The sequence below is a fragment of the Trachemys scripta genome, chromosome 2, assembly GCF_013100865.1.
Source record: "Trachemys scripta elegans isolate TJP31775 chromosome 2, CAS_Tse_1.0, whole genome shotgun sequence".
NCBI lineage: Eukaryota > Metazoa > Chordata > Testudines > Emydidae > Trachemys > Trachemys scripta.
Window position 1 is genome coordinate 213,072,513 of NC_048299.1, and position 27,778 is coordinate 213,100,290.

At 37.8% G+C, this 27,778-nt stretch overlaps 1 protein-coding gene across 2 annotated transcripts in view; it reads left to right on the forward strand.

Moving 5' to 3' along the window:
- SNTG1 (syntrophin gamma 1) overlaps positions 1 to 27,778 on the forward strand; it is a 566,961-nt gene that overhangs the window by 365,366 nt on the left and 173,817 nt on the right. For both annotated transcript variants that reach the window (XM_034762903.1, XM_034762905.1), the window contains 2 exons: positions 19,102 to 19,232; positions 24,133 to 24,262. In XM_034762903.1, the coding sequence (XP_034618794.1) occupies positions 19,102 to 19,232; positions 24,133 to 24,262 (261 nt within the window). The remainder of the gene's footprint in view (positions 1 to 19,101; positions 19,233 to 24,132; positions 24,263 to 27,778) is intronic.

The window sequence follows — 27,778 nt, forward strand, 5'->3', positions numbered from 1 at the left end:
ATTCCCAAGGAGTGGGCAAACAGTTTCCAAGCTCTAAAAGTAATCCCACAAAATATACACAGCATATATAAGAGAGAACATTTTCAGTATTTACTTTGTATTTATATTTTAACACATCAAAATAGAGCCTATGCCTTGAAAATAATTAAAAATACTACTGAATTCTGCACCCCTCCCCAAGAAACAAACCAACCACCTTATTCCACATAAAAGAAATGTCGCCCAAAATAACATTTCCCCATCTCATCTCTCTTGTTAAGCCTGAAACATAGATATCTGTCTCTTGGCCCCTTACACTGAGTTAAGTGGGGTGTGGAAGAGAGCTGCTGAGCCAAGGAGAAACCACTGATTACAGAAAGCAGTTAAGTAAAATCTTCTCCCTTCTACAGAAACCTCTTTGTGACTCACCAGTGCAGAAAATGGGACACGGACGGGAACGGTGGTGATAATGAGGCAAATTCTCAATTTGAGGTCAATGAAGCTATGACAATTTATACCAGCTGAGTGTCTGGCCCTATGTGTGTACTTAATAATTCTGTGACGAGATTGAGTGCTCAGAAAGCCAAGGTGTGAATGTACAGCACTCTAGCCTGCCGCACATGCTATGGACCCTGCTACTGCACACTAAAAGTTCTATAGTGCAGTCTGACATACTGCTATTTCAACCTGAAATACATCAAGGCATACTAGAGAATGATTAGTGTACAGTACCAGAGTCCACATGGCCTGTCAGTGAGCAACAGGCTACAGCCCTGTACATTCACACCCTAGCTTGCTGTGCACTGACTTTGTAGCCAAGTCAACTGAGCTTACATTTGGTGACATTAATAATTAGAGCTAGGTAAACTTACTCAAATAAAATAAGAACTCTTCTGGACCTTCTCCCAAACCTTCAATTGAACTCAAACCATGCTTTCGTTGTCACTTCTAAAAACTCATTTTCTGGTACAATCAAATGAAGATTTTCTTTCATAAAGTGGAATATTTAAGTGTACTATTTTGCCTGTTTCTTAAAAGGGGTGTAGTTTAAATTTCATTAATTAGCATCACAAATTCTAATCGAAAGTGATAGTATAATGGCGAACTGTCATTTTAAGATGAAAATCTACAGATAAATAGTCAGATTAATATTCAGAAATACCTCTGGAGAGTATGGTACACTTTCTTCACAATGTAGGAAAAGACTTTAACACATGAATATAAGATTTTTTTTTAAATGCAGGAAAAAACAAAGTGATGGTCACTTTATAGAGTCCTGGAAGGTGGTATTTGACATGTAATACTCTTTTTGATATGTATCAAACAACTCCTAGGTGGGCTTCTTATGATCAGCAAGAACTTCCACCTGGAATTATCCATTATAACTCACACAGGATATTGCCAGTAATGTTATAAACCACTACATATGCAATAAAATATCACAGTTTGACTTGGAAAGATAAGTGCTTAAGAGTACTCCATCCTAGAGCCACAATCAGCTGGACTCTGACTTCACTGGGTCTCTGCACTGACAAAAAAGGCTGCCTCCATGGATCAGACTTCAGGATCAGGTCTTAGTGCTGGTCAAAGAATATTAAAAAATACATTCATAAGTAAATGTTGGTAACTTTGCTCCACTGCTATTTGAGTGGATTCCATTATGTGATTTGCAAGTTTTTGGATAACTTCCAGTTCATAAAAAATGTTTAATAATTTGTGAAAATACTTGTGAAATGTTTTGGATTTATATTAATTCAGAAATGTATACTAGGAGGTATTTGCTATTCACCATTCATTATCTGTTATTCTCCCATGTAAAATCTTACAGCTGCGTAATCAGGGAGCAGAAAAAATTCCTTGTGACAGACCACAAATCATGAATATTCTAACTGAATCATTACTGCACAACATAAAGGTGAACATTTTTGCCCAATTTTGCCCATTTTTAAATTTGATAAATATTTATCAATAAAAAATGAATGGGGGAAGGGTTACATTTTCAACAAACATTATTAACAATAAATAATTAAACCTAATCATGTCTAGGATGAAACTTTGGTTGCATGGTACCAAAATAACTGCAGTCTAATTTCAACCAGAAGATTTCATAGAATATTTGTGTTGCGTCCAACTGTGAAATTATTTTGGAGAGTAAAATAATAAAACTTTATATAATATGTTTGTTTTTAAAATATGGTTTAAATGAGCTTTCTTCACATGTGTTGAATGGAATGCCATTTGATGGTACATCACAACTAATGAAGGGTGAATGTCAAAAACCCAGTGGTTCAGAGAACCACCTTAGATATTACATCTTCGTCCCACTCACTTCTACCTATGAAACTGGGAAAGAGATTTTTTTTTTGTGCTTATTTTTTTATTGATGTTTTTAAATTTTAAAAAATGACAAATACAAAAAGATACATAACTTATACATTCTAGCACCCTTTTTCTCAACTGGGTGGAAATTGAATGTGCATTAGTACATATGATTTCCACTGCGTGTCTCCTTGGCTCCTTTTTTTGTGCAATGGACAAAAATAAGGTACCTATAGTGTCAGTTGTATGAAGGGTCTGGGCTAGCCCAGCTAAAAAGTACCATTTTCATCCTCACCATCATACAAAAGTATCTATATAGTGTAGGGCTCTCAAATAATTAACAAAGATTAATTGCAATTAATCATGCAATTAAAAAAATTATGATTAAACGTGTAGTTAAACAATAACAGAATACAATTTATTTAAACATTTTTGGATATTTTCTACATTTTCAAATATGTTGATTTCAATTACAACACAAAATTCAAAGTGTACAGTGCTCACCTTATACTTACTTTTTATTACAAATATTTGCACCACAAAAATGATAAACAAAAGAAATAGTATTTCAAGTCACCTAATACAAGTACGGTAGTGCAATCTCTTTATCATGAAACTTGAACTTACAATTGTAAAATTATGTAAAAAAAATAACTGCACTAAAAATAAAACAATGTAAAATTTTAGAGCCTACAGATCCACTCAGTCCTACATCTTGTTCAGCCAGTTGCTCAGACAAACCAGCTTGTTTACATTTGCGGGAGATAATGCTGCCCGCTTCTTGTTTACAATGTCACCTGAAAGTGAGAACTAATTCGAATGGCACTGTTGTAGCAGGTGTCGCAAGATGTGCTAATAATTTATATGTCTCTTCCTGCTTTGATCACCATTCCAGAGGACATGTGTCTATGCTGATGACGGGTTCTGCTTGATAATGGTCCAAAGTAGTGCATAGTGATGTATGTTCATTTTCATCATCTGAGTCAGATGCCACCAGCAGAAGGTTGATTTTCTTTTTTGATGGTTCGGGATCTATAGTTTCCACATCGCAGTGTTGCTCTTTTAAGACTTTTGAAAGCATGTTCCACACCTGGTCCCTCTCAAATTTTGGAAGCACTTCAGATTCTTAAACCTTGGGTTGAGTGCTGGAGCTATCTTTAGAAATCTCATATAGGTATCTTCTTTGCGTCAATTCTTCAGTGAAAGTGCTCTTAAAATGAACAACATGTGCTGGGTCATCATTCAAGACTGCTATAACATGAAATATATGGCAAAATGTGAGTAAAACAGAGAGAGTAGACATACAGTTCTCTCCTAAGGAGTTCAGTCACAAATGTAATTAACACATTTTTTTAACGAGTGTCATCGGCATGGAAGCATGTCTTCTGCAATGGTGGCCAAAGCATGGAAGGAGCTTACAAATGTTTAGCTTATATGGCACATAAATCTTGCAACGCTGGCTATAAAAGTTCCATGCAAATGCATTTTCTCACTTTCAGATGACATTGTAAATAAGAAGTGGGCAGCATTATCTCCCGTAAATGTAAACAAACTTGTTTGTCTTAGCGATTGGCTGAATGAGAAGTAGGACTGAGTGGACATGTAGGCTCTAAAGTTTTACACTTGGGGTTTTTTTTAGTGCAATTATGTAACCAAAAAAATCTACATTTGTAAGTTGCACTTTCATAATAAAGAGATTGCTCTACAGTACTTGTATGAGATGAACTGAAAAATACCATTTCTTTCGTTTATCATTGTACAGTGCAAGTATTTGTAATGAAAATAATATAAAGTGAGCACTGGAAACTATGTATTCTGTGTTATAACTGAAATCAATATATTTGAAAATGTAGAAAAAAATCCAAAAATATTTAAATTTCAGTTGGTATTCTATTATTGTTTAACGGTATGATTAAAACTGTGATTAATTGCATTAATTTTTTAAATCCCAATTAATTGTTTTAGTTAATTGCACGAGTTAACTGCAGTTAATTGACAGTCCCAGTGTGGGACAACCCAGATTTGCAAATTGGAAACAAACCTGTAATTTGTAAAAGGGCATCATATGGATTGCCCAGTTACTCAATTATGAGGGCTTTGCCTCTATGCTAACACCAGAGGTGAAAGTGGGCCGATATGGGCTGGTATGGTGTACCAGTAAGAAGTGGCCGCCGGTACACAGCAGAAGTTTGTTGGCACTATAATAAAGAAATGAAACCCTGATACTCATGCTATGGACTGTACAACAGTCAGGTAGCTGTGGAAAAGTACAAAAGTTAAAATGTTCCTGACTTCAACAGCCAAACCTCTGCTGAAAATTATATCCTGGGATATTTACCTGCTAAACTTGGCTTAATTCTGCAACAAACACTTTGGTTCTTGAGGTCTGCAATGATCACCAAGCGCATGATTTTATAAAAATGGAAGAGAAGACTTATGCCCAGAATAGACCAGTTCTATTCAAACTTCTCTGAGTTAGCAGCTAAAGAAGGAATAATTTATTGCATAGAGATCCATTGTATGCAATTTAACGCTTGGAGTCCAGCTGTTTGAAGTCTCTGAGTGGTTAAGTGCCTCCTGGTGGTGAGGGGTGGAGCTGAGCTAAGCAGGGAACATCAACGACTTAGATAGTGGCATAGAAAGTACGCTTATTAAGTTTGCGGATGATACCAAACTGGGAGGGATTGCAACTGCATTGGAGGACAGGGTCATAATTCAAAATGATCTGGACAAATTGGAGAAATGGTCTGAGTTAAACAGGATGAAGTTTAACAAAGACAAATGCAAAGTGCTCCACTTAGGAAGAAAAAATCAGTTTCACACATACAGAATGGGAAGAGATTGTCTACGAAGGAGTACGGCAGAAAGGGATCTAGGGGTTATAGTGGACCACAAGCTAAATATGAGTCAACAGTGTGATGCTGTTGCAAAAAAAGCAAACGTGATTCTGGAATGTATTAACAGGTGTGTTGTGAGCAAGACACGAGAAGTCATTCTTCCGCTCTCCTCTGCTCTGGTTAGGCCTCAGATGGAGTATTGTGTCCTGTTCTGGGCACCGCATTTCAAAAAAGATGTGGAGAAATTGGAAAGGGTCCAGAGAAGAGCAACAAGAATGATTAAAGGTCTTGAGAACATGACCTATGAAGGAAGGCTGAAAGAACTGGGTTTGTTTAGTTTGGAAAAGAGAAGACTGAGTAGGGACATGATAGCAGTTTTCAGGTATTTAAAAGCGTATCATAAAGAGGAGGGAGAAAACTTGTTCACCTTAGCCTCTAAGGATAGAACAAGAAGCAGTGGGTTTAAACTGCAGCAAGGGAGGTCTAGGTTGGACATTAGGAAAAAGTTCCTAACTGTCAGGGTGGTTAAACACTGGAATAAATTGCCTAGGGAGGTTGTGGAATCTCCATCTCTGGAGATATTTAAGAGTAGGTTAGATAAATGTCTATCAGGGATGGTCTAGACAGTATTTGGTCCTGCCATGCGGGCAGGGGACTGGACTCGATGACCTCTCGAGGTCCCTTCCAGTCCTAGAATCTATGAATCTATGAATCAGTCCACCTTCTATGGGGAATAGGGGTTGTATAATTTGGATGGCCTCCACCTCATCAGAAGGGGAATCAATCTCCTCAGGGACAGGTTGGTTAGAGTAGTCAGGAGGGCATAAGAATAACCATACTGAGTCAGACCAAAGGTCCATCTAGCCCAGTACCCTGTCTTCCGACAGTGGCCAGTGGCTGGTGACCCAGAGGGAATGAACAGAGCTGGTAATCGTCAAGTGATCCATCCTGTTACCCATTCCCAGCTTCTGGCAAACAGAGGCTAGGGACACCACCCCTGCCCATCCTGGTTAATAGCCATTGATGGACCTATCCTCCGTGAATTTATCTAGTTCTTTTTTGAACCATCTTGGCTTTCACAACATCCTCTGGCAAAGAGTTCCACAGACTGTGCGTTGTGTGAAAAAATACTTCCTTTTGTTTGTTTTAAACCTCATGCCCATTAATTTTATTTGGTGACCCCTAGTTCTTGTGTTATGAGAAAGAGTAAATAACACTTCTTTATTTACTTTCTTCAGACCAGTCATGATTTTATAGACCTCAAGTATAACCCCTTAGTTGTCTCTTTTCCAAGTTGAAAAGTCTTATTAATCTCGTCTCATACAGAAGTATACATAGATTTATACCTACTATATAATGCAGCACTCACCTGGTTAAACTGTTTAATATGAATGCTGATGTAAAATCATTTTTTATTTGCCTAGTACAGTTGTCAGTAAAGCACAGTGATATTCCAGGGACTATTTATCATGATATAAGAAAGGTCATGCTGGGTCAGATCACCGGTCCATCTAGCCCAGCATCCTGTCTTCCACAAGTGGCCAGTGCCAGGTGCTTCAGAGGGAGTGAACAGAGCAGATAATCAAGTGATCCATCCCCTGTCGCCCTGTGCTGCACTAATTATGTCACAGGCTTATTCATTGCTGAAATATGTAGACGAGACCCTTGTTTAAAACGTACCTACATCTTCCAAAAAGATTTGGTAGGCCTGAAACTTTTCATTAATTAAAAAAAGGGAAGGAGAAATGACATCAATGAAAACATGTAGAATGCTGTTTGCTGTCATTTACACATACTTAAATCTTTCAAGCTCGGCTTCACTTGCAAGTATCACAGAATAATAATCATATTGGTTTATTTTTTAAAAAAGTATTTTACAGGATACTAAGACATGCAAATCAAGATTGGCATATTGTCATATAGTTAGCTTGTGGGCAGGTCTTAAACTCACCTCATACAGAAGCCGTTCCATACCCCTAATAACACAGCTCTACAGCCAGAATGCTTCTGAAATAAATGTAGTCAAACTTTACTAATTCTGTGTCACTGAGAACGAAAATGATGCTTAAAATTGTTGATTGGCTCTAGTTTTCAAGATATGCTATTGGGTCAGTATACACGACCCTTGACTTGGGAATGGCGGAGGATAGGTGAGTTATAAAGGGAAGGGATCTCAATTTAAACCAGAAATGACTAAAATACATCTTTGACTGGATCTATGAATAAATCTATGACTGGGTTTGGACAGTACTTGCTTTTTAGGCAAAACAATGAATGATGCAATCTGAAGCTGGTATTGCGTCATACATGATATGAATTGCATCATGTTATTCCTAGAAGTCATGGATGATGCAATCATAACAAAGCTTACATCACTCTGCTGAACAAATTGCCTTACATCAGCTCTAGAAATCATACAGTGTCGTGCTCTCTTATTTGTCAGTGTTTGATTTTGCAAAGGGACACATTTCTGTTTAGCCAAAGTGAGCAGAGATGTCTCGTACTTGTGTGAACAGTGCAGATAACTTCTGCTATGTTTGTGGTGAAGTGACTTTTGCATCACAAAAGCGCAGTATAACCACTATGGTTAAGAAAGCCTATCACCTTTATTCTGGCTGCAAAATTGGAGATCAGGACAAGAGGTGGGCCCCACACATATGCTGCAACACTTGTGCAACAAATCTTCGCCAGTGGTTGAACAGGAAAAGGAAATCTATGCCTTTTGCAGTGCCAATGATTTGGAGAGAGCCAACAGATCATACCAGCAATTGTTACTTCTGCATGGTGCCTCCAGTTGGGAAAGGTGTGTCAAAGAAGAAAAAGTGGACTGTTCATTATCCAAACATTCCATCAGCTATACGCCCAGTACCCCATGGAGAAGGACTGCCGGTTCCTGATGCACCAGAATCATTCTCACTTGAGTCAGACGAGAAAGAGGATGAAACTTCTGGTCCTGAACCATCAAAGTCACAGGACCCACATTTTCTCCCATCCTCCTCCTCTGAACCACACCTCATAACACAAGGTGAACTGAATGACCTTGTCAGGGATTTGGAACTACCCGAGAGTAAGGCAGAGCTGTTGGGCTCCAGACTACAGCAGTGGAATCTCCTGGCAGGTGATGTTAGGGTTTCCATGTTCCGTGACCGTCAAAAGGATCTTGTCCCATTCTTCTTCATGGAAGGTGATCTTGTAGCCTGCAACAACATCGATGGTGTGATGGCAGCCCTCAACATCGTTCACGATCCAGATGAGTGGATACAGTTCATTGATTCATTGAAGACGAGTCTTAAAGCTGTTTTACTGCATAATGGCAGACCTAGCTTTACAATTTATGATTAAAACTCTACTATCTACACAATATACATAGACATAAAATATAAAAACTTAAATACCTTAGAAACAGTAGCCAATCAGTTGTTTTAATTGTCATATTTGAATTCAGCACCTCAAAATACATAATAAATAGCACATTTTATCTCTGAAGCAGACGACGTCTCAAAAATTGTAGACCAGTGTAATTTTTGTTGCCCTTTTCTGTACCTTTTCAATTCCAATATATCTTTTTTGAGATGGGGCGACCACATCTGCATGCGGTATTCAAGATATGGGCGTGACATAGATTTATTTAGAGGCAATGTGATATTTTCTGACTTATTATCTATCCCTTTCTTAATGATTCCCAACATTCTGTTAGCTTTTTTGACTGCCGCTGCAAATTGAGTGGATGTTTTCAGAGAACTATCCACAATCGCTCCAAGATCCCTTTCTTGAGTTGTGACAGCTAATTTAGACCCCATAATTTTATATGTATAGGTGGGATTATGTTTTCCAATGTGCATTACTTTGCATTTATCAACATTGAATTTCATATGCCATTTTGTTGCCCAGTCACCCAGTTTTGTAGATCCCTTTGTAGCTCTTCGCAGTCTGCTTTAGGCTTAACTATCTTGAGTAGTTTTGTGTCATCTACAAATGTTGCCATCACACTGTTTACCCCTTTTTCCAGATCATTTATGAATATGTTGAACAGTGCTGGTCCCAGTACAGACTCCTGGGGGATACCATTATTTACCTCTTTCCATTCTGAAAACTGACCATTTATTCCTACCCATTGTTTCTTATCTTTTAACCAGTTACCAATCCATGAGAGCCCTTCCCTCTTATTCCATGACTGCTTACTTTGCTTAAGAGCCTTTGCTGAGGGACCTTCTCAAACACTTTCTGAAAATCTAAGTACACTATATCCACTGGATTCCCCTTGTTCACATGCCTGTTGACCCCCTCAAAGAATTCTAGTAGATTGGTGAGGCATGATTTCCCTTTCCAAAAACCATGCTGTCTCTTCCCCAACAAATTATGTTCATCTATGTGTCTGACAATTCTGTTCTTTACTATAGTTTCAACCAGTTTGCCTAGTACAGGCTTACTGGCCTGTAATTGCCAGGATCACCTCTGGAGCCATTTTTAAAAATTAGTGTCACATTAGCTATCCTCCAGTCATTTGATACAGAGGCTGATTTAAATGATGGGTTACAAACCACAGTTTGTATTAAATTAATAGCAAAAGGAGGGGGGGGGAAACAAGGAAGATATGAGCACTCAGCAAAAAATGACATGCTGAGAGCAAGAGAGACACAGTGGGTGGCTTTTATTGGACCTATTTATGTTGGTGAGAAAGACAAGCTTTTGCGCTTAGACAGAGCTCATCTTCAGTTCTGGGAAACATGTTTAGAGTGTCACAGCTAAATACAAGGTGGAACAGATTGTTTAGCATCAGGAGTTAACACATATTTCAAGGGACCATTCAAGGTGAAGTGGCCCATTAACACCCCTCCAGTGATATGGGGAGAACAAAGGGCGGAGGTTGTTAGTGGATTATAGATTGTTGTATTAAGCCATAAATCCAGTGTCTCTATTCAGTCCCCGATTTTTAGTGTCTAGCAAAGTTATGAATTTCAGCTCTCAGGTTCATCTTTTGAAAGTGTTGTGCAGGTTTCTTTTGAGGATGAGGACTGATAGGTCAGCTATAGAGTGATCGCTTTGGGGAAAGTGTTCACCCACAGGTAATATGGGCGTTTTTGTCTTTTATCATTATCTTGTGTGAGTTCAGTCAGACGTGTAGTGATTGGCTGGTTTCACTCCAGGGTTATTGGGGCATTGAGTACACTGGATGAAGTATACCACATATTGTAATAGGCATGCGTAAGACCCATGGATCTTGAAAAGTGTGTTTTGTGGGTATTGATCATTGTAGCAGTGAAGATATGTCTGCAGATTTTTCATCTGTTGTTTTGATGGGGTCTGATGCTGCTTTGAGTTGGTGTATCCTGGTCTGTGAGGAGCTTGCTTTTGATGATGAGGTTGGAGAGGTGGGGGGGGGGTAGTTTGAAGGCCAGAAGAGGGGATTCAATAAAGATTTCTTTCAGGATGGGGTCCCCATTGAGTATGGGTTATAGTTGTTCGATGATACCCTGTACGGGTTCCAGTTTGGTGTAATAGTGACAATTAGAGAACCTGTATTAAAGTAGGTTCTCTCAGAGTATTTGGGTGGCCTGTTCAAGGATGTGATCTACTTCTTTGGTGGAGTCTCCTTTTTCAGTGAAGGCAATTTTGAGTGTGTTAAGGTGCATATCCTGGACTTTCTCCTCAGAGCCTATTCTGTGGTATCTGAGTACCTGGCTATAGATAACGCATTTCTTGGTGTATTTGGGATAGTTGCTGGATCTCTGAAGGAAGGTGTGGTGATCCATGGATTCTTGTATATAGTTGTCTCTAGGGTTCCATTGTTGAAGCTGATAGTGGTGTCCAGGAAGTTGAAGCTAGTGTGGGAGTGTTTCAGAGAGATTTTAATGAGCAAGTGATGGTTCTTGAAGTTGTGGTGGAAATCTGTATTGAGAACAAAATTAATTACAGAACCGAAGGATATGAAGAGAAGAAATTATTTAATTGGCTGCACATGACTGCTAAGATCTGGGGTAACAAACGAGGAATTAGAATTTATGAGCATTAATTCTGTCTAGTTGGTATTACAGAAACATGGGATGATTTGCACTATTGGAATATTAAAATCAATGGTTGCAACCTATTTAGGAAGGATCAAATGGGCAAAAGGGGATGGGGAGTGGCACTCTATGTAAAAATTCATAATTCAGAAGAAAATTATATTATATATTTATTTTATTTTAATTAATGTATGTATTTATGTATTTATTTATTTTAATGCTTCTGGATCAATATTCTAATAGGTAAGCACATGAGGAGGGTATAAGTTTTTGTCTGCTACAGACTACCAAACCGCACAGGGGAACAGGATGACCACTTCTTATACATCTATCTATAATTTGTAGAGAAAAACAAAGCTTCATGAAAAACAAAGCTTCTATGAATCTATGATCATGGGGGAACTTCAATTTGAGTGACATATGTAGGAGGTTTCATGCTACCAGTACTAAAAGATCCTTGTAATTTTTAACCATTATAGATGACAATTTCCTAACTCAAAAAGTGTTACAGCCAACATAGAGGAATTCTTTATTAGTCTGTTTCTCAACAGATAAAGAGAAACTGATCACAGAACTAAAAGATTAATGGTTGCTTAGGTTCATGTGATCATGATTTGAATACATTTATAGTGTGCAAGCAATATATATAATATACATTGTACTTTAATAGGACCAATTTCACAAAACTGAAAACAATTATGAGCAAAATCATCTGAGAGGAAGTATATAATCACAAAAAATTATATGATAATTGGGAATCATTTAAGAACACCTTAGGAGATGGCTATAAAACCACAACCCCAAAATCGAGGAAGAAGGCTATACTGGTTAAAGGGCAGGGCATATATAAATAAAACAGATGGAAAAATGGGGAAGTTAATAGTAATGAATATTAAGCAGAAGTTAGGAATTGTAGAAAATTGATAAGGGAAGCAAAGGGTCACAAGGAAAAATCTATGACCATCAGAGTTAAGGGCAATAAGAAGGAGTTTTTAAATAAATTAAGAACAAAAAGAATCCTGACATTGGTGTTGGTCCATTATTAGATAGAAATGGTAGACATCAATAATAATGCAGAAAAGGCAGAAGTGTTCAATTAATATTTCTGTTCTATATTTGGGGAAAAACAGATGATATAGTCTCATTACCACTCTTGCCATTCCACTTGTATCTCTGGAAAGTGATAAACTACTGCTACTAAAGTTAGAAATTTTTTAATCAGCTGGTCCAGATAACTTGCAGCCGAGTTTTAAGTTAATGTTGATTTTCAATAACTCTTAGAGCACTGGGGGAGTTCCCAATGATTGGAAGAAAGCTAATGTGCCAATTTTTAAAAGGGATGACCTGGGTAATTTTAGGCCTGTCAGCCTGACATCGATCCCTGGTTAGATAATAGAACAGTTGATACAGGACTTGATTAATGAAGAATAAAGAAGTATAATGTAATTAATGCAAATCAACATGGGTTTATGGAAAATAGATTCTGTCAAACTGACATACTAATAGGTCTTAAAATGTAATTGTAAATGGGGAATAGTCAGCGAGCAGGTGTGTTTCCAGTGGGGTTTCACATGGATTATTTCTTGTCCCTACGTTATTTAACATTGTTGTCAATGACCTGTAAGAAAACATAAAATCATCATTGATAAAGTTTGCAGATGACACAGAAATTGGGAAGTGGTAAATAATGGAGAGAATAGGTCACTGATTCAGAGCTATCTGGATCACTTTTTTAAGTGGGCTCAAGCAAACAATATGTGTTTTAATACAGCTAAATATAAATGTTTACATGTAGGAACAAAGAATGTAGGCCTTACTTACAAGATGGGGAACTCGATCCTGGGAAGTCTGACTCTAAAAAAAAAAAAAAAATTGGAGGTCATGGTGAATAGTTGTTTGGACATGAGCTCCCAGTGTGACACTGTGGCCAAAACAGTGAATGCATTTCTGGGATTCATAAAGGAGGGAATCTTGAGTAGCAGTGGAGAAATTATTTTACCTCTATATTTCACAATCGTATGGCTGCTGCTGGAATATTGTGTCCTGTTCTTGTGTCCAATTCTGGTATCCGCAATTCAAGACGGATGTTGAAAATTGGAGAGGGTTTAGAGAAGAGAATGATTAAAGGAGTAGAAAACATGTGTTATATTGATAGACTCAAGAAACTCAATCAATTTAGCTCAAAAAAGAGAAGGTTGCGACTTTATAACAGTCTATAAATATGTACACGAGGAACAAATATTTAATAATCCAATGTCTGGAAGTTGAAATTAGACAAATTAAGACTGGAAAAAAGGCCTACATTAACCATTGGGACAATTTACCCCAGAGTCATGGTGGATTCACTGATAAATTATAAATCAAGATTGGATGCTTTTCTAAAAGATATACTGTAGGAATTGTTTTGGTGAAGTTCTATGGCCTCTGCTGTATAGGAAGCCAGACTAGATAATCAAAATAGTATCTTCTGGCCTTTGAATCTATGAGGAAATTTGGACTCTGTTTTTAGATTCATTTGGATAAAAGACTTTCAGATTGCTGAAGGAATGCCCAAACTCCATTCCACCTAACTCCTCCTCCTTTGTCTCCCCTCCCTTGTACCTTCCTTTCCTATTTTCCAATTTCTTATTTTAGTACTATAATTCCCTCCCTAAAGTGTAATGTATATGTAGTATTAGAGTAAAAGCTGTTTTATCCAGCATGTTGGGGAAATGGGGGAGGTGCAGGTAAGTGCAAAATGCCGGTTAACTAACAGGGAGAGAGTTTGGGCATGGGTGGGGGTGAGGGGCTAGGGCATGGGAGGGTTGCGGGGCGTGGGGTCTGGGAGGGAGTCCGGGTGTGGGAGGAGGTGAGGGGCAATGGGTTGGAGCACGGGAGGGGGTGCGGGGGCATGGGCTCTGGGAGTTTGGGTGTGGGAGGGGGTGAGGGGCAGTGCATTGGGGTGCAAAGGGGGTGCGGGGCATAGGCTATGGGAGGGAGTTTGGATGCGGGAGGGGTGTTGGGTGCTGGATCTCGGGGGATCTCACCTCGGGTGCTCATGGCGACGTATCCTGGCTGCTCCTAGGTGGAGGTGCGGCAGGCAGCACTGTGCACTGCCTCCACCTGCAGGTGCTGCCCCCACAGCTCCCATTGGCTGTGGTTCCCAGCCAATGGGAGTGGCGGAGTTAGCGCTCGGAGTGGGACAGAGGCAGTGCGCAGAGCCGCCCGCCACACCTCTGCCTAGGAGAAGCCAGGACACATCGCCGCTTACGGTGAGCCGCCTGAGGTGAGTGCCCCCCAAATCCAGCACCCCAAACTCCCTCCCAGATACTGTGCTCTGCACCACCTCCTGCACCCCAACCCCCTGCTGGCCCTGCACCAACCAGACTATAAACCCGAATTTCAATGAAGATCAGAAATGCTGATTTATAGAGCTTTCCGGTTGGTGAAGTGCCGGATAAAATAGCTTTTACTGTACTTGGTTTTGTATTTTCTGGCCTTGCAGCTTTGAGGAGCTGTAAAATTGTATAGTTCTATTGGAGATCTCAGGAAATGTGTGGTATTTGGAAACATATAAATGCAAGAGATACTTTGAGCACAGTCTCAGTAATGAACATTAGAGAACTTCCTGCTCCTGGACATAGTAGAAACACAAATAGTCTTTTCCTGAGGCATTTTGACATTTTTGTGTCTGGTCCCAGTAAGGAGCCAAAATTCATAAGAAAAAGGATGGGGGGGAAAGAGTTTATAAGTTATCAGTTATTTCATAACTCAAAATATGCTTTGGTGGGTTTTGTTGTTTATTTTTATTTTAAGCAGTTTATTCATTCCCTAATTACAACTGAAAACATCAATGCTGATCATGACAGAAATACAAAGAGAAGGATTCATCTCATCTGGAGTATCTGAAATGAAGCAATTTGATTGTATAAAAGGATTGTATGTGCTTTGCTTGTTTTGTTTGTGTCTGTGTGTGTGTTGAACAGAGCTACTGGCTGCAGATGAGTTTATCAGTATACTTTTACCCCAAATGCCCTCAACCTTGAGATTCCTGGTTATCTAGATCATACATAAATCTCTACAGAGTGGGTGCACCTTGTAATTTTCCAGAGTGTGATTTCTGTGTAAGAGCTGCAGAGTGCCGAAACTTTGAAAAGTCAGGTTACCAGACCAGCTTCATTTTTATAAAAACCTTTTGATATAGAGATATAATAATAGGTGTATACAACAATTTTGGCTGAAAAGTATGAGTTTACATATATATAAAACAAAAAATCTCCACTAGACCCAATCCAAATAATGTAATGATTGGATATGAAACAAAGTCAACATCTGAGGGATCAAACCCAGGCCCACTGGACTTACAATCAATGACTGAATTTTTAATGGCGTGTTCTCTGTGCTTTTGATAGGCATTTATCAAGAGTCCACTTTTCAAATGTAATTGGACCATGGAAAATAATTGGTGGTAAAAGTAGTATTGTATTTAATGTTATAATCCCAGATCCTCGCTGCACTAGTGCTCCATTTGGCTTTAGCCAAGCTTTGTGCTCCTTTAATCCCATGGTTGGCTCCTAGATAAATTAACGACAGCCTTAGGGTTGCTCTACATTTCTCTGGCTTGTAGCTGCTGCTTAAAGACAGATTATGAAGGAAGAGGGCTGTGACGGATGATGGAATAGACTTGGATATCACCTGGGATTCAGACTCACTGGGAGTGGGAAAATTATCAGCTGGATGCTTAAAACAGTTTTCTGGTGCATTTTTCTGGTGCCAGAATAGGAGGCAGGAGGTGGTTTTCATGCAAACATTTAATTCAAGGATCATATGAGCTGTAGATTCAGAAGATATAAATGTATTGTCTCAATTGAAAGACAAATACATGATGTTTCTGTGGAAAATAAACCATTTAATTACGAATATTGCTGGTTGAGATTAATTTTCATCCCAAACTTCACTGTAACCTCTCCCATACAGTATACACTTATTTCAAAGTTACGAAGTTAAGATCGCTGCCTTGTGCATATGCATTACAATAAATGATCACACAAAATTTCTCTAGTATAATATATATTTTAACTTTCTACAACTTTAGATACAAGATAAATCTCCTAATGTTTGTATGCCTTATGGAAAGTGTTATGGAAGTCAATTATATGCAAGATAGTCAATGAATGAATGAATGACTCCTGAGTTCTGCGTCATTTACTGTAGGTCTTAATAGATTCACCTTTCAGTGTAAAAATACTGCATACTACATTTCATTATCTGAGTTTGTAATTACATAGTATACTGTATAGTATATAGGCCAAAGGAGCAGAGTCAAGGTTGCTCATGCAATTTAAATGTACATTTCCTGTCTTTTGAAGATCGAATCACGTATCCCTCATGATGGAATTTCACAGGCTTTTCCTTCTAAAGACAAGTTTGTCATTTGAAGCTATTTGTGCAGACACCTTTAAAAAAACCTTAATTTATGAAAGAGACTCAATGATTCACTTCTGTTAGTCAATGGTCACCTTAGGAAATGTGTTGCAGTTCAAAACACACTTTATGAATGAGTCACCAGCAAAAAATCTAACCAATCCAATACCCAATCCAAATAATTTAGTTGCTGCATATGAAACAAAATCAGTAGCCAATGACCTGAATCTTAATGGAATGTTCTCTGAGCTTTTAGCAGGCATTGATTAGGAACCCACTTTTCAAGTATAATTGCCCCATGAAAAAAATCATTTGTGTCACCGAGTGTGATGGGTCTGCTGTGGTCTGATAAAAATATTTTTGAACTGGTTAAGTTTTTAAAACACAAGTTTCTGCCTGCATGGAATATGTTTAATGATAGGGGTTCTTTCAGTAATGAACTCCCTCCATTCTATTGGCACTGTACATGTGTACACAACACAGATCTCTATTTTTCAATGTGAGTTACATACACAGAATGGGGCATTGATGCACCACGTATTACATTTTGTGGCCCTATGCCTTGGTATGAGTTATATCTCATTCATAATTACCAGAATGTAACTCTCTAGACTAATTACAATGAAAATGTTGTACTTAATAAGAGGGTATTGAAAACAATATTAAGCAGAAGTAGATTCATTACACATTATGCAATTAGTAATTAAAACGCTATTTTCACTGAGTAAATTACTATACATAGGTATAATTTAAAGCATATTGGGTTCTTGGTAGACAGAATGGACAGTGAGTACTGATTCCATCAGTGATATGTAGTGAATGAATGTATTGGGGCTTGTTACCCCCTCCCCCCACACCTCATTCAGGCACAGGGTCAGCATAGTATGTGATTATGTAATACAGTATGGCTATAGGACTGGTGATTGCTGTAGTTAATGTTTTCTATGCATTTCCATTATAATCCCTTTTTCATTCATAACTTTCTGAAAATTTCACCAGGTCTGGGGTGAAATCCTGGCCCCTCTGCCATTGACTTCATTGGGGTCTGAATTTCAGCCCTCTCAGCTTTAAGAGTGTTGTGGTTTTTGTTTGTTTGTTTGTTTTCTGTAAGTAGTTCTGTCTCCCATTTATAATAATATAATTGTTATTATTATTAATTTATTATTATTAGTGGTAGTAATAATATCACAGTAGCACCTAAAAATCTCAAATCAGGGATTTATGTCCCATTGTGGTAGGCACAGCACAAGCACTAATTAAAAAGGCAATGCATGCCCCAAAGATATTCTTCAGCATTTTGGAAACAACTGAAGGATAGAGAGTAGAAACCTGAAATGTGACAGTAAAATTACCATTGTAGAAAATTGCATTGGAGTGTCCTAGTAAAATGTGTTGTATTGTGTAGGTCAAGGGAGCATATACAAAACACATGTACACATGTGCGCACATGCACACACACAGACATTGCTATCTGTGAAGATATTCTGTTTGCTTTATTTTAATGTCATTTTAATTATGTCCATAAGATCCTAAAATAAAGGGCTGGAAGGGATCTTGAGAAGTCAACAAGTCCAGTCCCCTGGAGGCAGGACTAATTATACTTAGACCGGTTTCAGAGTAGCAGCCGTGTTAGTCTGTATCCGCAAAAAGAACAAGAGTACTTGTGGCACCTTAGAGACTAACAAATGTATTAGAGCATAAGCTTTTGTGGGCTACAGCCCACTTCGGATGCATATCGATGAAGTGGGCTGTAGCCCACGAAAGCTTATGCTCTAATAAATTTGTTAGTCTCTAAGGTGCCACAAGTACTCCTGTTCTTTATACTTAGACCATGTCTGACATGTATTTGTCCAACCCCTTCTTAAAAACCTCCAATAATGGGGATTCTATGCATTCCTTTGGAAGCCTATTACAGAGCTTAACTGCCCCTATAATTAGAACATTCTCTAATATCTAATGTAAATGCTGCTTGCTGCATATTAATTTAACATGTGATACATGGGAGGAATATGGTGACCCCTTGAAGTCGAAGACATTTTATAATTTGGTACTAAAGCAATTGCAGGTTGCCAAGCATGGCAATTTAAAAATATTTATGAAATACTGTATGATAAGCCTCAACTGTGGCATTTTGAATAGCTACTTTTATATTCAACACTTCAAAATATTGTCTTTTACCTTTGAATTTTGAACACCTTCCTTGGCTATTCATTGCAATAACATGATTCAGTAACATTTGATTCTGTTCTTTTGTTTTCCCCAGGCTTGCAATATTCATTTCCATAGTTTACTATATAGAGTATTGGTTGAGGGGATGGCAGTTGTTCGCAGTTCCTCCAACCATACTTGTTTCAGTTTTTGTTTTGCAATCAAAAGTGAAAAAAAAAAGAAGCATGGAATCTCTCCACACCATATAAAACTTGATCAAATAGAATTTTCAGGAAAGATTTTATTACATAAAACATGGCACCAAATACTTGAAGGAAAAATGTCTCTCTCTCTATGGTAGATGATTATGATAAAGGCCAAAAATCAGAAGTGTTTGAAATTTCTTCCAGGATACGCTATCATGTTCCTCATGGCCAACATCACCAGGGCTTAGGTGGGAGAAGAGATGGTGTGATCTCCGATTAATCCCGCTCCTTCATTCCCGTTTTTCCCAGTACCTCCCAGGATCAGATTTGTGCAGGTAAATAAGTATGTATGCTTGAAATTTGTCTTGCCTGTGGATAGATATAATCTTAATGGTAACTTAGTAAATCAGCACTTCAGCTGAAAAGATAAATATCTATTTCCCCATAGTCATGGGCCATAGAGCTACTTGATGGTTCAGTCCTCTCACTACTTGTCACAGTTTAGTTTAATAATGATTGTACTGTTGATCATAGCTCTCAAGCCAATTTTAATAGAAATCAGCAAGGAAGTTGAAAAAATAATAATCATACTGTACTTGAAAATCTTTCCAAATATTTTGCATTTTAGTTGATTTTTGTTCCTGAATCTTATAAAGCAAGCTTAATAAGCACATCAACATTTTAATGGTCTGAACACCTACATATCATTGCTTTCAATTCTGCCAGCAACATATATCCATAGACATTTTATAATAGGTGTCAGTATGAGTTTTACTCTAGTAACTGGGAGGCAGCTGTGTACATGCACACTAGCCCAGTATATTTCTATACTTCAGTTTGCCACCTGTGCCTCCTTTGAAGACAAAATTGTTCTTAAGCATTTAGGAATCACAGGAATTAAAATACAAAACTCTGATGGCAATGGTAACAAATCAGTTACCACATAGATTTCATGATTGTCTGGTATTCCTCACTAGAACTGAGCAAAAAAATTACTTTTTTGGTTCATTGGCTAAAGCAAAACATCTGGGGGGAAAAAGAGTTGTTTTGAGTCAAACAAAATATTTTCCTTTGTTTTCAGGTGGTTTTATTTATTTATTTTTTGTTTTAAATGAAAAATCATTTCAAAATGAAAAATTGAAATGTGTTGTTTTGAAATGTCAAAATGTTTTGACTTGGAATTTTTCCCCCCATTTCTTTTTTTTTTTTTTTTGGCTGAAACAATTTGCCAAATTTCAACTGAATTTGTCAACAGTTTCAGTTGACCCAACTCTGTTCCTGACATCAGCTTCATTTACTGTTCTTCTGCTTGGTATAGGAAGGATGAGGACTACATCATACCCTGATTACTCATTACAAGGTAGTGATGGATGTTGAGAGAGAGAGAGAGAGAGCATTTTCAAAATGGGAATAAAATGGGGACAGAAAACTTCTCTGGGGAAATGGAAGGCATGTCATTACTTTGGTCAGATTTGAACACTATTTTGCTGTAAACTCAACTAAGCAATTGACTTCACTGAGGACTACTCACATGGTTAAAGTTAAGCATGCATGTAACTAGTTGTTGGATTTGGGGCCTTAAAGTTTAATTTTGAACACTGACAAAATACAATTATATTCTGTTCTTTTGGTTCTAATTTCAAATGCTTAACATGCATAGACTCATGGAGTTCATACTTAGGTACTGCAGTTTCTTTTAAGAAAGTAACTGTACATCAGAGATTTAAATCCAGGCCATGATTTCCAGAAAAGAACTTTGAGTATGTCTAGGTCAAACTAAAAGGATGTTATGTGGTTTCATCCTAGAATAATTGCACAGTCTCCCTGTATCCTCCTGTATCAACTATGTAACTTGAACAATAAACTCAACACAACTTACATGGAAGAAAGTTGAGTTGGCAATGAGAAAAAAATATGTTTTGGTGGACAAGTTTAAAAAAAAACTTTTAGTTGTGTTGGGTAAGGCAGATTCTTTCCCTTCTGAATAGTGAAAATTACTCTGGAATACAACAGTGTCTCAAAATATCTTGTTATCAGAGGAGTGCAGATAAATTCCTAATGATGACTGAAAACACTGAAGCTATTGAAAGCAATATTAATGAGAGGATATTGAAAACAGTATTAAGTAAAAATAGAGTCATTACATATTATGTAATTAGTAATTAAAAGCCTGTTTTCACTAAACAAATTGTGTTACATGATGCCTTTTTATGTCTCAATTAGTTTGTGTTTTGAAAATATACAATGATATATAAGTATTAACTAAGTATCATTATTGTATACATTACCATAATCATCATCACTTATCTACTTCTAATGTACCACTTTATGCACAGTATTGGAGAGGAACCTTCTATGTAATTTGAAGGTTAATTCAGGACAGTTTCAAAAAGACTTTGACATGCTTTCAATTGTTTTTTTTATAACACCTTAAAAATGTTACTGTACAGAAATATTCAGTTTCATAGACATGCTCACATTTATGATTACCCAAATTCTTGCACACATCCTTGATAACATGGATTAAAGTATAAGCTAATAAAACAGCAATATTTGCAACATACTAACACTTTAACCTGAAAATAAAGCTGCATGCTGCCAGACTTATGCCTTGTGGCTTATTGATTTAAAACCTTCCATGAATTTCATGCTGCAGAAGCCCAGGAACCTGAATTCTACTCAGGCAACTAATTCAGCAAGAAATCAACTGGCAGACAGAACCGATGTTCTTAAATATTTTCTATACCGTAGAATAGAAAAATGTGGTGCAAACCAAAGGGTATTTCAAATCAGATTTTTTCTTCTATATATCACAAACCATGAGTTTGATTTATTTGTGTCAATGTGATCATATATATGAACATCAAAGGGGTTCAAGCTTTTCACTGGGGTTAAAGCGGAGATTCTGTATCATCTCAAAATGCCCAGGCCTGGAGGAGAGTCCTTTATCTGATGCTCATTAAGCTTCAGCCAGTAGAAGGGCTTGGGTGTTTTTTTTCTGTTTTTGGGGGCTTTTTGCTTAGGAAAAGCTGCATTTACTCCCTGATGATAAGAAAGGGGTCACAACTGGCTTCCCTTTAAACCAAGTGACCAACCATTTTGTGCGTGTGTGTGTGTATATGTGTGTGTGTGTATGTCTCAATATCCTGCTGAAAAGGGACCTTTTTTCCTTGTCAAGAAGGAATTTCTGATTATTTTTTCCATGCCTAAAAGAGAGTCAGAACTTCTCTTTGACTCTTCCAGATGAAAAATCCTTGCTAAGAAGGGACTCGACTGTCTGCTTGCCAGGAGTCCTGAAAAAACATTCTTTGCCCAAAACAGAGAATGAGTCTGTTTTCCTGAAAGTGGTCTCTGAGTTTGTGTGAAGTAACGGACCTGACTTTCAGTCAGAAGGGGTATTTAAAGGGAAAACAGATGTGTCTTTGACCAGAACAATCCAACCATGGGAAGGGGGCTCAGGCTGGAGGAACACGGTTTATATACATTCCCCTGGATGCACAGGAGCCAGTAGTTTACCTGAGCTCCACCAGCTAGTCCACCTGCTCAGGTGATGCCTAATCCCTACTTCCCAGCCACCCACCTTTTCCAACCTAAATAGAGGAGGAGAGAACCTTCAAGGAACTGCTATCCATTTTTTTTCCCTGGTTGGTTCAGAAAGACTCCATGCCTTTGAGGTTATGATGGGGGCATTTAAAGGGAAAACAGGCATGTCTTTGACTGGCACTGTTCTTAGATGTGGATGAAGGCAACAGTCACCCCGAATATGGGGGTTACTAACCCACTAAAACAGAGAACCCCAGTGTGCTAGATATATAGAAGCTGCACATTCCACAGAACTATAATGCAGTTTTAAGAAGTAGAAAGAATCTTTACAAAATCTTTTATGATGTCAGCAACTGATTTCATTAAGTGAGACCCAATCCTCCTCTTAAAGATGACTGATTGTGGATGAGCTATTCTCACAGTACCTGAATGACACATGCCTAATTTTGAACTATGAATTTAGTGCTGAAGGATGGAGTTGTCACAGAATGCCAACTGTGGGATGACATATTCTCCATGTGCTTTGCAATTTCTTGTTCTGGGAGATGGAATCAGGCTCCGCTTCGGTGGCTCTTCGGCCAGAGACCCAGGAGCCTCCTATAAGCTGCATTTCAGAAAGGCTCTTTACTGAAGAAATTAAGTCCCTTAGTACTTAGTATACAAAATTTTTCTCTTGCGTTGCAATTGCCGGGCATTCAACTGCAGCAAATCAGTCTGTAATGCATGACAACTCATTATATAACTGACCAGATTAGGTTACTTGGATGGCTTCCACTTATGTCAATGGGTAAATCATAGACTTCCATTTGTGCTCAAATATTGCAGAAAGGTAATATAGAAAAATCATTGTGGATCAATTTTGAATTCTCCAATCCTTTCATAAGTAGTTTAGAATAGGATCATTTTAAACAAAAACTCTGTCACCTATAGGAACCAGCATAGAACAATTAGACACTAAGCTAACTTCATTTAAAGAATGGTTTTAAAATCAAAGCTTTTAGGGATGAAATGTTTATTATATGACATTTCATGAAATCTTGCTTTCAGTGTTTGATAATGAATTTCTTGAATTTGTATTTTTTCACTTCATATAATAGTTTTTAAACTTCCAAATAATCCCAGATACAGTTGTATAGATATTGAATTGCTTTTAAAAATGCACCAAATATTCTCATTTATTTAGCTTCTGAAGCCATTCGGGTAAGTGTTTGGAGGAGACTCTATGAACTGGAATTCTGAGGGAAAAACATTGTTCTATAACTGATGTAGAGGCATCATAAATTTCCCAGAACTGAGTAATCATTCAGTCTAAGGGCCAACACTTTCAAACCTGGGTGTCTAAAGTTAGGCTCCTAAATCCATATTAAGAATTTAAATCAACTGCCTAAATACGGATTTAGGAACTTAACTTTAAATAGTCAGGTTTGAAAATGTTGCTCAAGATTTTCATGCAATCATTCTTATCTTTGTAGCTGTGCCATCTATAGAAGTTAAATATCATCTTGATTGACCTGTTATTACATTCATTTTAATTAAAGTCAGATATATAGAAAATGAGATAACAAATAAGATGAGAGTTCAGTAGTTGACTATTGTGGTTGAAAGAAAAGCTTTTCTACATGTGGTATTAAGATAATATGTTAGAACATATGACTTTTTCTTCTGACCTGATCTGTTATGACATGTCTATAGGCAAAATGCATTCCAAGTAATTGCTGTGGATGGAGTTTGCAGTGGAATAATTCAGTCTCTCTCTGCTGAAGACTGTATGGACTGGCTACAAGCAATAGCAACTAACATTTCCAACCTCACAAAGCACAATGTAAGTATAGATCAAAGTGGGTCAGTGGATTTCCAAATCATATTTGATCATAGCTATTGTAAAATGTCTTATAGGTTTAAGCATAGAATTATCCGTTCATAAACAATGCTTGAGATTTCCTCAGGGAAGTCAATTCAATCTATCATAAAAGCAGACTTTTTGAAAACTCTTTGAAAGGGAAATCATTTTCGCCCCAACTACACAGTCCACTTCATCACTATCAGGATTATTTGCTTCTTAGTAGTCCCTACCAGATTTAGAGAAACAGAGCTTGAAATATAGGAAGGTCAGGTGAGTTCTTTATGCATGTCTGCACGTAAAAAGTAAATGTTATTTTTATATATTTTAAAAAAACGGAAATACATTTTTCCTTGTAAGTCCATTAGAGCAGGGATCATGTCTACCTTTGTGTTTGCACATCATCCTAACACACAGGCATCCTGATCCAGGCCTCTGGATGCTTCCATCATATCAACACATAAAATGAATAATGCATTTGTGCTTCATGCTCTTTATTTTATGCATGGTTTAATCTTTTGTGAGAGATGTTTCATATTCTAGTGAGGATACGTTTTAATGCAAAAGCTTTTCCAAATTACCTTACTTATAAAATGGCAGGGTATTTGGTAGATTAGATATCATTTGTGTATCAGCTTTTGCACGGTATGTTTTTCTTTACTCAAGGGGGGAAAATACACAGGGGCTAAACTTATCTGTGGTATAAGCCATTTAACTCACACGGATGAACAATTCAGCCCATTAGGTTTTAATTTAGGTCCCATAAGATTTCCTTCAATCTGAATTACCTTCCCCTACCTGCTTCAAAATTTGTTTTTATTTCAAATGCTGGAAACATATTGAAGGTGATTTATATTCTAGTTTCAAAACTATGTTCCAGCTGGCAGCAATATGTAAAAGTCAGTGCATTGGAAAAAACATGATAGACGTGAATTCATCCACCATCTGTAAGCTTCCATGCGATACAAGCCAAATTTCCTGGCTATTTATTCATCCCTATAATGTTGTTGCTGCATAGAACTGCCAGTCTCACCAGGATCCTGACAAATGAGGATGTTCTTTCTTTCCATTACCAACTTTAGATCATACTATAAACTATTTTTGCTGTTTAAAATAGAGCATTTGTTTTCTCATAATAGTGCGATGTTGCACACAACCATCTGGCATCGCTTTAAGTGGCTCCGATTATGCTGTAATCACAGCTGCCTAGAGTAACTTCATTTTGCTAAAACATTGTAGTTACATGACAAGTCTTATTTCAATATTTTAAAATGAGCACAGTATATAATTCCACAGTAGATTCCATAAAACACTAGGAACAAATGTAGGCAACACTATACAATAAGAGGTAAATGGATAATTATTCCTTTATTGTGCAAATCTTAGGTTGTTTTTTCACCGTGGCTCACAATGGAATGGCTTTAATTGAGAGTCTGCCAGGGTTTATAATCCCTCTGCATAATAATTGTCTATATGTATATCTTGAAGTCCAGCCTGCCCATGGCCATGCTGAACTCATGGGAAGTGATAAGGACTCTGTTATTTATAATGTAGTCATACTGTTCTTTAAAAATATCAATTGCCAGTAAGAATTACAGTTGACAGCATACAGTGATGAGTGAACGCAAGACCGTTTGGAGACACAGATATGAGGAAAATAACTGCATTACTCTGCACAATGATCAGATGAGATTAGAGGTGCTTCTGATTCATCTCCATACAGAATGGTTATTGACATTCACATACTGTTGCCATTAACAATGTTTTTGCCTGAGAAAGATAAGACATTTAGTCGAGGTCACAACCGATTTTACTTTAACTTGACATGCAGGGCCACAAATGACAAAAAAGTTACAGGTCTTCCTATAAATGAAAAGACAAACATGTATCTACTCTGCTGATTTTTTGGTTTGAATTACATCTGTACTTACTACTAGTGGTTGTGTCAATGTATTTACTCTGAAATTGTTCAGAAAATGCAGGGTTGTATGCACCCCTTTACTTTGAGGCACAGCACTGAGCAAATGTAAGTAATAAGGGTCAGAAAAGCCTCAATAACTCCTGACAGCCTCTTCCATAGTCACTGTGCATGGCTGAAGCTCTGTTGGTTAGTGCTTGGGTACAGGTAAGGAACAGTGGGTCGGTGTAGCATGCTGCAGAATATTGGTCCGGCAAAAGTTAATACTTTTCTCAGCCAGTAGCACTCAGCTGGAGAACTTTTAATTTATGACCCACAAAATGGCAGAAAAAACATTTGGCAAGTCAAATTCCATAAACCTTTACATGGGGGAGGGTAAGGCTTTCCCCTCTCCTTCCCTGCTTGCACAATGCTTAGTTTGGAGATGTCAGAAGCAGTGATCTATGGCTCCAAAACCCCTGCAAGCAGCCTTTATGGTCTCTTCTAACTGAGGCCTGTGTAGGTGGGGAGGAGGATGGGAAGCTGACAGAGCTGCTGCTGGTTTGGATGCTGGGCAGGAGTGTGAATGTAAAGGGGTAAGTAGTAGGAGCATGAGGAACAAGCAAGCTGATCCTTCCTTCTTTTACCCAGGTTCCCACTGGGACTTTCCAACAAGGAGATTTTGCTGTTCTCAGCCAGTGGGGTGTGAGCCACAGGCCTCCTCAGGACTAGAGCTGAGCAAGCAATTGATATTTTCATTTAGCAGCAGAATCAAAAAAATCCCCCCAAAAAAACAGTTGTTGAACCAAAGTTGAATTCTGTTTTTTTCTTTCAGCAAAAAATGGGGAAAAAATCATTGGGGTTGAATGACATGTTTCGAATGTCATTTTGATTGATTTTAAAAATTGAAACTGTTTCAATATTTTTGAAATTGTTTTCCTCATTTTTTTTTATTCAGCTGAAACTATCTGCCTAATTTGGCTCAAATTTATGAGTAGCTTTAGTTGCCCTGGAACTGGATTTTTTGTCAAATTTCCCTTTTGACTGAAAAACGTCACCCAGCTATACTCCTGAGCTGGTTCTTGGTTGCCCTGTGCTGTTTGAGTAGTTCTCCTCAAAGAAATGTTAACTTCTGCTCATTGACTTCTGCTGAATATCTACTCCTGTGGAGGGGAAGTTGTGTAGTTGTGTGAAGGTGGCAGCAAATAGCACCATGGCTTTTAAGGGAACTGTGCTGTGAGGAGCCTAGGGAGTGACTCAAGGGTCATGTTCTTTATTAGGACCTTTTGTGTCCACCACTCAATCATCAATATAGTATATTCTTGAGGAATTCAATCATTTCAAAATTTTGAATGACTTCAATGGGGACAGAATTTCAACAAAGATCGTTATCAAACTCAGCTCAGTTCAAAATAATTTGGTGGCACAATGAACTATACGAGTGCTGCAAACGTGAAAAAAGGACAGAAGCTTTAAATCTTTGTTATAGGTAAATATAGCACATCAGGTATCTGTCTAGAATAGGGCTGAACAATATGTTGGAGGGTGGGTGGGTGGGGGGAGGTTAATCCTCTGTGTCAATTTGTCACTCTTGCCCATTC